The sequence below is a fragment of the Gymnogyps californianus genome, chromosome 28 (assembly GCF_018139145.2).
Source record: "Gymnogyps californianus isolate 813 chromosome 28, ASM1813914v2, whole genome shotgun sequence".
NCBI lineage: Eukaryota > Metazoa > Chordata > Aves > Accipitriformes > Cathartidae > Gymnogyps > Gymnogyps californianus.
In genome coordinates, this window is record NC_059498.1 from 2,402,745 (window position 1) to 2,417,604 (window position 14,860).

A 14,860-nucleotide genomic window follows, 5' to 3' on the forward strand; every position below is an offset into this window, starting at 1 on the left:
AGGGGAGCCGCTCCCGGCACCCCCTGGCTGGGCCGACTCGGGAGGCCAAGAGGGGTCGGTTGGAACGGGGGGGGGGTGGCAGGAGGACCCCGGCCCCGGGATGGGTGACATTGGCTCTGCCCCACGCGGGGACACAGACAGCAGACGGGGAGAGGTCACAGCTCTGCTTTACCATGGAGTCGCCGCGGGGTCGGGCAGCAAGGCCTCTCCCCCCCACCGCAGCGCAGCCCCCCAGCACGGGGCTGGCAGGGGGGGGCACCCGTATAGACATCTGCGCGTCCTGTACATATATACACGCCGGCGGGGAGCCCCCGGCCCCTGGCATCGCCCCGGGTGTGGGGAGGCAGCGGAGAGCGGGGCGCCATGGGGCCAAGCGGGGTGCGCAACCAGGGGACGGGGGTGCAGTGGGGCAGTGCAGGGGGATCCCCCAGCCTCTTGCCGGCCCCCAGCCCCCTGCAGCCCCCCAGCCCTGAATTAGCAGCCGTAGGGTAAGCTAACGGGAAAGGGGGGGTTTGGGGCACCATAGATGGCCTGGACCACTGTGGGGGGATGCCGTGGGGCTGGACAGCAGCAAGGGGAGGCTATGGGGCTGGACAGCAGTGGGGGGATGCCGTGGGGCTGGACAGCAGCAGGGAGTCAAACCACGGCAGAGAGATGCTGTGGGGCTGGGTGGTCACTCGAGGATATCGGGGGGGGGTGCCGTGGGGCTAGCTGGCTGGCCGCGCGGGGATGCTGTGGGGCTGGACAGCAGCAGGGGGATGCCGTGGGGCTGGAGGGCTGTGGGGCGATGCCGTGGGTCCAGGCTCAGTCCGAGTAGATGATGAAGCCAGAGAAGGTGCTGTACTTGTTGTTGTTGCCACCGTGGGCTTTGCCCCCGTCCAGCTTGATGAAGACCTCATCCCCCGCGTCCAGGTGCAGGATGACGCTGTTGCTGGCGTAGTCGTAGTTCTGGTCGGCGTCCTGCGCGATGGCGCTGGCCCGCACCTGCGCAGGGGACACCCATGTTACCCAGCTCAGGGGACGGCTCAGCCCTTGGATCCCGTGGGACGCCCAGGGTCCCAGCTCACCCGCAGCCAGGGAGACCGCCCGCCAGCTCTGGGGTAGCGTGGGGTGCCCTGGATCCCCACCCATGGGTGAATGGGTCCCGGATGGAGGTGGCTTCTCTGAGCATCACCCAGAGCCTCTCCCTGACCCGGCAGGCTCAGATGTGGGACCACAGCTCAGATGTGGGACCACAGCTCCGGATTCGGATGCAGAACCACGGCTCAGACAGGGGACCCCATCTCTGGATTCAGATGCGTGATGACAGCTCAGACATGGGAGTCTCCCGATTCGGATGCCGGACCACAGCTCAGACACGGAACCACGGCTCCAGATTCAGACACGGGACCACAGCTCAGACACAGGACCCCATCTCCAGATTCGCATGTGGGACCCCAGCTTTGAGATGGGACCCCAGCTCTGGGTTCGGATGCAGGACCATGGCTCAGACACGGCACCCTGGCTCCAGATTCGGATACAGGACCACGGCTCAGACATGGGACCTCAGCTCCGGATTTGGATGCAGGACCACGGCTCAGACACAGGACCCCGGCTCCAGATTAAGATGTGAGACCGCATCTCGGACACAGGACCTCAGGTCCCAATTCGGGTGCAGGACCATGGCTCAGACACGGGACCCCAGCTCAGACACGGGACCCCAGCTCCCAATTCAGATGCAGGACCACGGCTCGCACACAGGACCCCGTCTCCCAGCCCAGCCCCGAACCAGCTTGATGAACCTGGCGCGTCCCCGCACATCTTCCCACGAGCTTCATGGGGACCACGAGCGTGTGGCGAGGGCTGAGCTGGCTGAGCTCAAATCCCCCAAAAACAAGCCTCGCTGCTCACCGGGATCCCAACCCGCTGCGGGGTGGGATGCTCCCCCCAATAAATATTTCCTCGGTGTCGGAGGACAAGGCCGGGAGGTGCCGGCAGAGCTGGAGGTGCCGTAACCGCCTGGCAAAGCAGCTCCGTGGCTGGAGCCCGCTGCCGCTGCAGAATTATTTGGGTATAATATCAAATCTACGCCGGTGCCTTGCAGGGAGATCGCGCGGCGCTGGGTGACAGTGACAAGCCGGTAGATAAAATCCCAAGTGAAATGCAAAAGCGATGCACCCGGGAGAAGATGTTCCTAATTACAACTGACGAGAATGGGCTCTTAATTGGCTCACGCCAAGCGGGGAGGCACCGCCAAGCGGCTGTGGGGTCCCAGAGCCAGCAGGGGAACGAGGGGTGTCCCCATGGATTCCTGTCCTTTGCCCCCCAGGACAGGGGTCCTCTCCTCCTCGGGAATGCAGCTGCATCTCCCTGAGCCCACAGGCAACCTGCGATGGCATGGTCAGACACTGTTAACTCTGGAACCTACTGATGGCCCAGCAGGTGGTCCCATAGGGCTTGCTCTCACCCATGGAGCTATATCCCTCATGCCGTCACCAACGCTGTCACCTTGTTAAAAGTCACCCTCTGTCTACCTCGCCACCATGAGGGTCCCCATCCCCGGTGTGGGGACACGGTGAATCTCAGTCGGTCACAGCGCCCCAGTCTCCGAGGAATGCTGCCTCGCCTGGGGTCGTGCTGAGGAAGAGGAGGGGGGGAAGAAGCAGGAGGGAAGGAGAACCAGGAAAAGCCATTTCGCCCCAGGCTCTGCCGCCATTGTGTCGTGCCCTGTGTCCCCCCCCCATCCCCCCCCCGTTCCCCGTCCCCCCCGCCGCAGCCAGAGCTGTCTTCCCTCGTAAAGGAGCCGCCTCGTCACCACGCGCCCGCCAGCCCTTCACGCTAACCAGGGAAGATAAATGGCAGCACCAGGGCCGGGCTGAGCCGCTCCCGGCACCGCGGTGGCAGAGGAGGTGGGGGCTGCCACCACGTCCCCCCCAGCGACAGCCTTGTCCCCCTCATCCTGCTCTGTGCCTCAGTTTCCCCATGCCACTGCCAGGCGCAGACCCCGGAGGTGGGAACCGTGGGGGGGACACAGCCCCCAGCCCCGGCAGCTGGCTCTGCTGCAGCCGCTGTCACTGACCCCAGTGACACCGCTGGGGTGGTGTCACCAGACCTGGGGACACTGTGGGATGGGGACGGTCCCCGATGTGGCCGGCTGTGCCCAAGGGCCCGGGGCTGTCAGGCGGATGGGGGGCAGCGGGGCGCTCCCATGTCTAGGCTGAGCCGCTCGTGGTGACTCTTGACACCTCGGGGACACGATGTGTCCCACGTGTCCCGGCCACCACAGCCCAGGACCCCCAAGGCATGGCAGCACGTGCCCCCCCAGACCCCTGGATGCAGCAGTGGGTGCCCCCCAGGACTCCTGGGCCTGACAGCAGGTGCCCCCTAGGACCCCCTGGGCATGAGAGTGGGTGCTGCCCCAGGACCTCCAGGCACAGCGACGGGTGCCCCCCCGGGATCCTTTGGCACAGCGACGGGTGCCCCCCCCGGGACCTCCAGACATGGTGGCAGGTGCCCCCCAGCACCCCCAGGCGCAGCAGTGGGTGCCCCCCCAAGGACCCCAGGCACGATGGCAGGTGCCCCCCAGCACCCCCAGGTGCAGCAGCGGGTGCCCCCCAGGACTCCTGGATGAAGCGGTGGGTGCCCCCCCAGCACCCCTGAGCACAGCAGTGGGTACCCCCCCAAGACCCCTCTGGGCATGGCAGCAGGTGCCCCCCCAGGACCCTTGGGTGCAGCAGCGGGTGCCCCCCCCGACCCCCAGGCACAGCGGCGGGTGCCCCCCGAGGACCCCTCAAGTGCATCCCTGTGTCCCCACAGACAGGGTCCCCTGGGGACCGTCCCAGGCCCCCACCCACAGGGACCCCCCCGGGCTGTCCCCAAGCCGTGGCACGGCCGCATACCCCTTTGGCCTTTGCCCTGCCACGGGGTCCCCTGCCACAGGGACCCCAAAACCGCCTGGCCCCAAACTGTGCCCCCCCCCCCATCTGTCCATCCAGCATCTCCCCCCCATCTCGCTGCCCCGCTCGCCTCCTCTACGGGCTAATACAAATAAGAATAATTAATGCTAATTAACCACCAGGAGCAGCTCCCTCCCAGCGCCGGGGCTCCCCTGGCTCTCATTAACTCCAGCCCCGACGCAGGGGTGACGGGCTGTGCCCCAAACTGGCAGCACCCAGAGGAAAGTGGGGGGTCAGAGGGGGCCCCCCCAAGTTATAATTCCCTCGGAGGATGCTGAGATCGACCCTTATCCGCCGGGAACGCCCCCTGGCACCCCCGGACCCCCCAGCCTTGCTGGGGATGGGGTATTTTTGGCAACAAAACCCTAATTAAGCCCATTTTTTAATTATTTGGGGCATTTCTGGGGTACCTTTTTTAAACTCTCCCGCCGGTGCCAGCCCACCGAAGCACTCCCCTGCCTCCCGAGCCGCTTCTTTATAAATATTGGAGCGGCGATACCTCGTTAGTAATTAACAACCGGTTAATTAAGCTGCATCGCGCGCCCGACCGAGCGCGGTTCCTCTCGACGAGGGGCTCCGTAGCTTCTGGAAATTCATCCAGTAGCACCCGGGTGCGTTGATCCCCACCGAGCTGGGGGGGGGGGGTCGGAGCTCGGCGGGGGGTGGGAGGAGGCGGGAAGGTTTGGGGGGTCCCCAAAAATATTCTGGGGGAGGAAAAAGGGGGTGAAGTGGTTTTTTGGGGATGCTCAGTCCGGAGTTACAGGGATCCTGCTTGGGAGAAAGAGCCAGCAGTGCCAAGCATCACCAGGAGCCCCAAAATTTGGGGCTGGAGCAAGGGGGAGACAAAAAAAAAAAAACCAATAAAAGAAAATTTAAACTGTTTGGATGGAGAAAAAAAGGCGAGCAGCTCCTGCCCCCGCTGCGCTCCCGGCTCGGAGGTTTTCGGAGCCAAGGGGTGAAGCACGGTGGCCATGCCACGGCTCCACTTCCCCCCACCCCCAGCTTTTTTTTGGGTTGATAACTGAGTTTTGGGTTAATTTGGTGTCATCCATCCTTGGGACGGGGATGCACCGCAGGGCTTGGTGCCGGGAGAAAATGATGGGAAGAGGGAGCAGAGCAGGATGAATGCCAGCGAGGATGCCGGCTGCGGTGACACCCAAGGGAATTGAGCTCCGGTGACATTTCGGGGGTCGCGGCCACGGCTTGTGCCTCGAGTCGTGGCCGTGGGGGGGGACACGGCGTGGGAAAGGGGCAGCGTTTTGGGCATCACCCGAAAACCGTGGGGATGGAGAGGCTGTGTCTCGGGATTGGGAGGATTTTTGGATGGATGGGGTCCAGGAAGGGATGCCAGAGCGGGGTGGGGGACAGGGATGGAGCCAGCCTCAGGGTGTCCCCCCCACCATGGTGTCCCCATGCAGCCCGGCCGGGGATAGGGACGCCTCTCCTAACACAGCGGCAGCAGAGCCGGCTCCAGACTGGGGGTGCAGCACCCCAAGAGCGGGGCAGGCGCTGCCTCCCCTCCAGGCCACCGCAGACGCTGTCCCCTGCGGAGGAGCCCTGTCCCCCCTGGGGAGTCCCAGCAGGGATGCTGGCATGGCTGGGGAGGGCAGGGCACGCTGGGGACACAGTGGGGACACCCCAAGGCACCCCAAAGGCACGGCAGGGCATGTCTCCGGGGCCAAGGAAAGGACTGAGGGGATCCTTGGCGACACATCAGGTCAGCACAGCTACGGTGGCAGACTGTGTCCCCAGCACTGGGAGAGGGACGGGGCACCTGGGGGAGCATCTCCAGGGATGGGAGAAGGATGGGGCTCCCTGGGGACGCACCCAGAGCCCATCATTGTCACCAGGAGAAGGATGGGGCACCCCGAGGATGCAGCTCTGGAGCTGGGAGCAGGACAGGGCACCCCAGAGCTGCATCTCCGTGGCCGGGAGAAGGATGTGGTGCCCTGGGGATGCACCCAGAGCTCATCATTGCCACTGGGAGAGGGACAGAGCATCCTGGGGGGACATCCCTGGGGACAGGAAAAGGATGGGGCACCCCGGGGGTGCACCCAGAGCCCATCATCACCACTGGGAGAAGGATGGAGCACCCCGGGGGTGCATCTCTGGGGCGAGGAGAAGGACAGGGCACCCCAGGGGTGTATCTCCACGGCCGGGAAAAGGATGTGACACCCCAGGGGCACACCCAGAGCCCATCATTGCCACTGGGAGAAGGATGTGGCACCCTGGGGATGCATCCCTCGGGACAGGAAAAGGATGAGGCACCCTGGGGAAGCACCCAGACCCCGTCATCAGCACCAGGAGAAGGATGTGGCACCCTGAGGGTTCATCTCTGGGGCCAGGAGAAGGATGGAGCACCCTGGAGGTGCATCCCTGGGGCTGGGAAAAGGATGTGGCACCCTGAGGAAGCACCCAGAGCCCTTCTCCGGTGCTTGCGGGGCAGCGATAGCTCCCGTCCCCGCGGTGGGGCTGGTAGCCGGGACGGCCAGCCCTTACCTGACCGTTCTTGCAGAGGTCGGCCCACATGCTGGTGCCGTCGCCGCCGCGCATGAGGACGTGGTAGGTGAAGAAGTAGGTGCCGGGGATGGCGCAGGTGAACTTGCCGGAGGCGGCGTCGTAGCTGTTGCCCAGGTTGGTGACCACGTCGTCGAACTTGAGGACCTCGTAGCCCTCGTGGGGGTTCTTGAGGCCGGCGTAGAAGGCGACGCGCGGCACCGTGCTATAGGTAGCCGCGCTCACCGCACCCGTAGCCCCCGGTCCCGGTAATCCCGGGGGTCCCGGTCGTCCCGCTTCACCCCGCGCCCCCGCCGGTCCCGGCGGTCCCGGTTCTCCCGGTGGTCCCGGTGGTCCCGGTTTCCCCGGTCGCCCCGTTTTGCCTTGGGGACCTTGCACCAGGGTGGAGGGCGGCGGGAGGGGGCCGCGTTCGGCCGGTTGCGGCGGGGGGGCGGCGGCGGCGGGGCCGTAGGGCTCGCAAACCATACGGCAGGTCCCCAGCATCTCGTACCGGCCGTCGGTACCGGCGGAGCTCACCAGCACCGGGATGAGCACCACCAGCACCAGCACCATCACCACCCCCGCCGCGGCCGCCAGCAAAGTTTTCCGGCCCAGGCTGAGCCGGCGCCCGGCCGGGGCGCGCTGTCGCCCGGGGGTGGGAATGGTGCCGGTGGGGGGGAGCAGGGCGGCGGCGGCGGCGGGGGGGGGGCTCGGGGGTGGCGGCGGCAGTGGCCGCTCCGCTGCGCTCCGCTGGCTCCGGTGCGCCCCGCGCCCGCCCAGGCCACGCCCGCCCGCCCAGGCCACGCCCACGGCCGCGCCCACTCCTGCCCTAGGCACGCCCACCGCCACGCCTAGTCCCGCCCCTGGGCACGCCCACGCATCGCACGGGGCGGGGAGGCACGCCCCCTTCTGCCACGCCCCCGCCTCTGCCACGCCCATCCCTGCAGCTTCCCCCCCCCCCCCCCCCCCCGGTGCCGCCCGCCCCACCCGTGACCCCCGGTTTCTCCGTGGGACCCCGGTCCCGCCGGCCCCGGCTGCCCCCCTAGACGCCCCCGCTGCTGGGGACTCCCTCCCTGGCCCCGTGCCCCCCCGCGTGGACCGTCCCCGCGTGGTCACCGCGAGCCACGCCCTGTCCCCACGGGTCCCAGGCGACGCCACCTCCGTCCCCGAGCACCCGGCGGCCACGTCCCCGCGGGGGCTGGAGCTCCGTCACCTCCGTGCCCGGGAGCTGGCGGCCACCTCCCCGGAGCTGGGCACACGCCTGGGACCCGTCACCTGTGTCCCCACGGGGGCAAACCCGCGGGGAACGGTCCCCAGAGCATCCCCAGGGCCCTTCCCTCCTCCCTGCCTCAGTTTCTCCTCCCACAGGGGCCGGGCTCTGAGGGGACCCACACTTTGGGACAGCCCAGGCGACACCCGTGTGGCCAAGCACCCACCACCCAGGAGCACCCATCCCGATCAACCGTGGGGTCACGGGGTGGGATGCCACTGCTGGTGGCAAAGGCCACGGTGACAACAGGGCACCCACAGGTGCCACCACGGGGATGGCCGGGCCACGCTAAGGGGTGACGGCCACACGAAAGAGCCGTCCCCGGGGGGCTGAGCACCGGCGGGCTCATGACACGGGGACACGCGGCTGCGCCCGCTCCGTCGCCTGCCATCTCCATCAGCCTTGGCGGGGACAGCAGGACGCGATGGCAAGTGACAGCCGCCGCCAGCGCCGGGGGTGAGCGAAGGACGCGGGGCCGGGGCCGGGGGGGAACACGCAGTGGGGACGGGGGGGGAGGACACGCAGGCGTAGAGCAGCCCCGGGGCTGCTCCCAGTGCCGCCTGCCGCAGCGGTTTGGTGGCCCCAGGTGACAACACCGTTGTGGCATCAACCCCGGTGGCACCTATGGGGTCCATGGGGTCATCGTTCTCCCCCAAAAAACCCCACCCTTGGGGTGCGTCCCCCTCCAGTGCCACGTCCCTGCAGTGTCCCCAAACCTCAGGGGACACACGGGAGAGAGACCCCAGCCCCCCAACAAAAAGAGGGGGGGACCAAGGCGACACTTGGCAGCCCGTCGATCACCCCCGCGTCCCCCCCCAGCTCCCGCAGAGGCTTTAATTTAATCAGCATGCAAAAATCAATTAGTCGGCTTTAAGGAGGCAATTATTCCTGGGGGCTTAACGAGGCTTGGGGGGGCAGAGTATTTTGGGGTGGGAGTGCTGCCAGCCCCGTGTGTGTCCCCAAGCTGTCACTGTCATGTCACCAGCTCCTTCCCTGGTTCTTTTTTCCACCGTTGTCGTTCCCGCCCCCCCCCCCCCCCCCCCCCCCCCCCCCCCCCCCCCCCCCCCCCCCCCCCCCCCCCGTTATCTCTCTTTTTTAACGAGCGCCTAAAAATACGCCTCGCTGAGGTCACAGGCTGCGTGAGTCACCCGCCGGCGCGGTGCCGCGGTGGCCAGGTGGGCAGGGGGCTCTGCGTGGGACAGGGTGGCCGTGGTGGGGACACAGGCACACCCTGGTTGCATCAGGGCACTCGTCTCACCTGGAGGGTCAGGGGACATCCCTGGTCCTGGCCACTGTGTCCTCGTGGCGGGGCCACAGCCCCAGGTCACCTCATTGCCACAGGCCATTGTGTCCCCACGGTATGGCCACCACCTCAGGCCACCTCACCAGCCTGGGTCACCTTGTCTGCATGGCATGGCCGCCACCCCAGGCCACCTCACCCTGGCAAGCCATCATGTCCCAGACCCAGGCCACCTCACTGCCACAGTCCACTGTGTCCCTATGGCATGGCCACCACTCCAGACCACCTCACCACCCTGGGCTACCCTGTCCCCATGGCATGGCCACCACCCCAGTCCCCCACGCCCCCAGGCCGTGTCCCTACAGCCTGGTTGCAGAGCTGAGACAGCTTCAACGCCACCCTGGGGCAGCAGCACCCTATGGATGGGGACAACACCCCAGGTGACCCTGGCTGGAGACCCCGGGGTGCTCCCTGTCCCTGTCCCCAACCCCTGCACGGGGAGGGGGTGCAGCGCAGCCCCCCGAGCTGGCTCCATCGGCCTGGGGACAGACAACTGATCGGCAAACCTCCAAAGGGCCACGTTTGGGAGTGCAGGAGGAGGAAAAGGGACAAAGCCAGGAGGTGACAGCAGTGGCGGCAGTGGCAGCAGCGGTGACAGTGGTAGCAGTGGCAGCAGCGGCTGCGGTGGTTGCGGTGGCAGCGGTGGCTGCAGTTGTTGCGGCGGCAGCTGCGGCGGCGGCTCCGCTCGACGCCAGCCGCTGCCGTTCCTCTGCAAAGGTTAAGCAAACAGCAGCTCTCGCAGAATCGATGCGCGGCCGAGCCCACGGCTGTTTGCTTTGGCAGCATGACGCGGGGAGGTGGGTGGGCGACGCCGAGGGGACGCCAGCAGCCGGGGGGGGCCCCGATCGATGCTCCGGGGGTGCAGGTTTGGCCTGGGGGGTGGCTGCATCCCCCCCACCCCCCCACCGCTCACTGGGGAGCTCATTAAGGAGGATTTGGGGAACGGTGAGGGCGGCTGGGTCAGGACAGGGGCTTTCGTGGGGGTCGGCGCTGTGCCGTGCCTCGGTTTCCCCTCCTGGCGCTGTGGCAGAGCAGGAGCTGCTGCCGCCGCAGCTGAGCTGCAGATGCTGCCCGTAGGACCATGCCGGGGGAGACACGGACACTGTGCCCGCGTGGCACCCACCGCCCGGCCCCGCAGCCGTGGGTTAGCCTGGGCAGGCAGCGCCAATGGCTCAGCAGTAATTAGGACTCGGAGCCAGAAATAACGAACGACCTCGATGTCGGCCCACACTGATGAGCTTGGGGAAGGAGCTGGCGTTTGCAAGCTGTCCCCGATGATTTTGGGTGCTGTCTCCTAAAATCACGCTGTGTCCCCAGGATGGGGCCCGAGAGGGGCCGTGGGAGGGGGACACTCAGCTGTGGGCAGTGAGGGCAGGGCTGCGCCCTTGGCCCGCCGGCCGGGGCGGGCAGGACACCCTGGGGCGATGGGAGCCTGGGCTGCACAGGCTGGGGCAGAGCTGGGAAGATGGCCTGGGGCTTCCTCTGCTGGTTCCCACTGCCTTGGTGGCATCCATCCATCCATCCATCCACCCACCCACCCATGTGTCCTTGCATCCACGCATCTATCCATCCATGAATTCATCCACACGTGTGTCCATGCATCCATTTGTCCACAGATTCATCCACACATCCATCCTGTGTCCCTGCATCCTTCCATCCATGCATTCATCCACAAGTGTGTCCATGCATCTGTGTATCCACAGATCCATCCATCCATCCCTCCCTCCCCACGTGTCCGTGCATCCATCCACACATTCATTCAGCCAGCCAGCCACCCCCAGGAGGACCAGGCTGGGACCTCCTGTCCAGGCTGTCCCCTGGTCTCGAGGGAGGACACCCGCCACCCCAGCCATGCAACCTCTATCCCTGTGTCACCTCCATCCCTGAGAAAGGACACCACGACCGCCTCATTGGGAGGCAGAGATTATTAAAAGGAGGAATTAATGAAGGGTTTTCCAGGCTGTGGATGCGCAGGGAGACGCAGCGCCAGCATTGATCAACACGGGAGCAAGGGAAGGCCTCACGGACCCATCCCGAGGTGGAGATGATCCCGGCAGGAGCCAACACTCGCCTCTCGGTGCCAGGCTGGGGAGGAAACGGGCTCAAAAACCCCGGGGCTGGAGGTGCCTCTGGCCAGGGATGGGCGGGGAGGTGGCCAGTGCCCCGCTTGCTGTGATGAGTGTGTCAGGGCTCAGCGGGACAGCAGGGAGGTGACCGGCGCAGGCGCAGATGCACAGAGGTGTCCCCACTCAACACACAGCCCAGGGGATGAGGCACACGCGGGGACAGGGCTGCAGGACGGAGGTGAGGGCAAGGCAGGTCCCAGCACCTGGCTGGACGTGGGCAGACGGTGCTCCTGGCTGGCTGCCTGACCACTGGCTGGCTGGCTCTTTGGGTGGATGGCTGGTGGCCAGATGGCTAGCTGGATGGTTGGACACATGGATGGCTCGTTGGCTGGTTGCACACTTGGCTAGAGAGTTGGCCAGTTGGCTGCCTGGCTAGCCACACGGCTAGATGGCTGGTTGGCTAGCTGGCAGGTAGATGACTGGTCAGCTGCTTGGCTGGCTGGTTGGCCGACTGCCTGGTTGGCTTGAAGGCCAACTAGATGGCTGGTTGGCTAGTTGGCTAGCTAGCTGGTCAGTTGTCTGGCTGGGTGGTTGGTAGCTGATTGGCTAGCTGGCAGCGGGCTAGCTGGTTGGCCAACTAGCTGGTTGGCTGGTTGGTAAATGGCTAGGTGGTGGGTTGGCTGGCTGACTAGTCAGTTGGCCAGCTGGCTAGCTGGCTGGTTGATTGCCTGGCTGGCTGGCTGGCTAGATGGCTGGTTGGCTGGCTGGCCAGTTGACCAACAGGCTGTATGGCCACCAGGCTGGTTGGCTGGCCAGTTGAGCAACAGGCTGTTTGGCTAGCTGGCTGGTTGGCTGTCCAGCTGACCAACAGGCTGGTTGGCCACCAGGCTGGTTGGCTGGCCAGTTGAGCAACAGGCTGGCTGGCTGGCTGGCCAGTTGACCAGTTGGCTGGTGACTGGCCAGTTGACCGAGGGGGCTTACTGGCTGGCTGGCGGTGGGCTGATTGGCTAGCTGGCCAGCTGGGTTAGCCCTGGCCCCGGGGACAGGGACATGCCAGCACGTCCCAGCCCAACGCTGGCCACTGTCCCTTGCCCAATGGGGGGAACCCAGCTGCAGGCGGGGGGGTCAAGGTGGGGGTGGCACGTCCCCCCCGTCCCTGTCCCCGTCACACTGCCTCTCATTACAGACACGGCGGGGCCCGCCACCCTCCTGCCGCGCGGCAATTAAGGGCTGCCAACACCGCTACTTAATTAGAGGCCGGCTGATGGGGCTGGCTGGTGAGTGATGGGAAATGGCTGCTCGCCTGGCAGCAAGATCCGGCCGCGGGGCCGGGTGGGCAGAGGGGACGGACTCAGGGACGTGTCCCCCCAGGGGGACGTGGGGTTGGGATTAGGGGGGACTTGGGCTGCTGGGACCTGCTGTGCTGTCCCCAGGGTGCCCCACGGCCGGTGGGGATGGGGTGTGATGCAGCTGGGGGGGTGCGCAGCAACACCGGGTGACAGCCCAGGGGATGTGCAGGGGGTGGCAGCGGGGAGCATCCTGCGCAGTGATGGTGTGTGACACCCCAGGCCATGCAGTGACAGTTACACTGGGTGACACCCCGTGGGCCATGCAGTGACAGCGACACTGGGTGATACACTGCGGGACAGCAGTGACGGTGACACTGGGTGACACCCCGTGGGCCATGCAGTGACATAGCACTATGTGACATCCCATGCACCAGGCATTGACAGTGACTCTGTGTGACAACCCACGGGAGCTGCAGTCACACTGTGTGGCACCCGGTGGCCCCGCAGTGACAGTGACACCCTGTGCACTGCGCGGTGACAGTGACACCATGTGACACCCCAGGGAGCAACAGTGACGCTGTGCAATACTGCAGGGCTGCGCAGCAGCACTGTGTGACACGAGTGGGACTGTGCAGCCACGGTGACACTGTGTGACGGCCCGGGGGCTGTGTAGTGACAGTGACGCCGTGCCACACTCCAGGGACCATGCAGAGATGGTAACACCTGTGACACCGGCATGGGGGCATGCAGTGACAGCGACACTGTGCCATACCCTAGGGACCATGCAGTGACGGTGACACCGTGCCACACTCCAGGGGCCACGCAGTGACAGGGACACCTGTGACACTGGGGGCCATGCAGTGACACTGGTGACACCAGTGCCATACAGCGACACCACACTCCGGCCTCCCGACCTGACCCCCCGGGGGTCCCTCCCTCGTGGGTGTTGGGGCCCTCACCCAGCCCACGCATGGGGACAGTCCCCACTGGGGGATGTCACCCTGTCCCTACAGCCCTGTGGGGGTGACCTACCAGCTCCAGGACATCTGCACACCCCCCCCCACCTGCCTGGTGGGTGCCCCGTGATGGGTGCTGGGGAGGGGGTGCAGCGGGAAAGGGGTGCTCTAAGGAAGGGGTGCTCCAGGGAAGGGGGTGCACCAAGGAGGGGGTGCAGCGGGAGGGACGGCCGTCTGTCACGAGCCCCCAACAGCCGCAGCGTAATTGATCCAGCTGCCAATTTGCAGCAGTTAAATATTTGGCTTGCGCGTGGCGCGGGGCCGGGCTCCCTGCTCAAACAGCCCTGGGTGAGAGGAGACGGATGGGCCGCGGCGAGCGGCTGCTCCAGACGCTGCCCGATCGATGGCGGGAGGCGCGGCGAGCTGGGGCGGCCTCAGCGCGCGGGGCCGGGGGGATGTGTCGGCGCTGGGGGATGTGGCGTGGCACCCGCGGGCCTCCGCCAGCACCCGCGGGCCACAGGAACCCACGTGGAGGCAGCTCAGAGGGGCAGCATCTGTGTCACGAGCGCAGGGGGCTCAGCCAGGGTGTGTCCCCCCCCCCCGGCTGGAGAAGTGCTGCCCTTCAGGCCCCCTCCACGGCCATCGACTGAGCTGTCGATGCCACCCAGCAGCCCGTGGAGTGGAGCCATCTGTCACCAGTGGGGGACGGCTGCAGGCTGAGCCATGCAGCCACCGCCGTGGATGCAGGGTGTCCTGCCAGCTTGTCCCCAAGGGGGTTCGGCTGGGGGGCAGCCGGGAGCGGGACCTGGGCAAGTCTGTGGGTGCCAGGGCGACGCTGGAGCAGCTGCCATGGCTGGGTACCCCATGGCACCCATGGGAGGGACATCAGCACCCATGGGAGGGACTCTGTGGCCGAGCACCAGGCTCAGGAGCCCTTCCCCGGCGGGTGCCAATGCCTGGGCACGCAGCCCACACAGGGGGCTCGACCCCCAGCTCAGCCCAGGGCACCAGGCACCCCCAAACCAGGCACCCCAAGGCCACACCAGCCCCGGCTGGCACCGAGGGGAGCCCTGCGCCTTGCCGTCCCCCTGAAATCGCTTGCTCCCTCAGCCCGGCTAAACTCGTTAGCGGCTGGCAAACATCAGCAGGGCAGGAGCGAAGCGCCAAATGCGATTACGGTGCCCGTCTCGCTTTCTCCTTCCCCCCCCCCGGCCTCATCGCAGCCCCATTTATCGTGGAGGCGGCGAGCCGGGAGGGAGGAAGGCAATCAGAGCTTATCTCCGGCTGAGACCGTCCTGCTCCAGCCCTGATTTATGGCTGGCTGCGAGGGACTCCCGGCATCACCACCGCAATTAAGGGAGCATTAAAAAGCAGGGGAGGGCACCGGCGGAGGGTTATCGCTTGCATACAGCTCCCCCCAGCACTGCCTGAAAAGCTGGGGTACCCCAGCTCAGGGATGCTCTCCTGTGGTTGTAGCTGCACAAGGACCACCGGATTTCCCCAGGCGAGGGAGACATGGGACCCCTGGGTGCACGGCTGGGCTCAGAG

General features: G+C 66.4%; 1 protein-coding gene across 1 annotated transcript; it reads right to left on the reverse strand.

The window, feature by feature from the left end:
• Positions 1-474: 474 nt before the first annotated feature.
• C1QL1 (complement C1q like 1) lies at positions 475-7,004 on the reverse strand. The gene is made up of 2 exons (XM_050911879.1): positions 6,435-7,004; positions 475-984 (listed from the first exon to the last, which is right to left on the reverse strand). Exons 1-2 carry the CDS (start codon positions 7,002-7,004, stop codon positions 805-807), a joined length of 750 nt encoding a protein of 249 aa, XP_050767836.1. The 3' UTR covers positions 475-804.
• Positions 7,005-14,860: the final 7,856 nt, after the last annotated feature.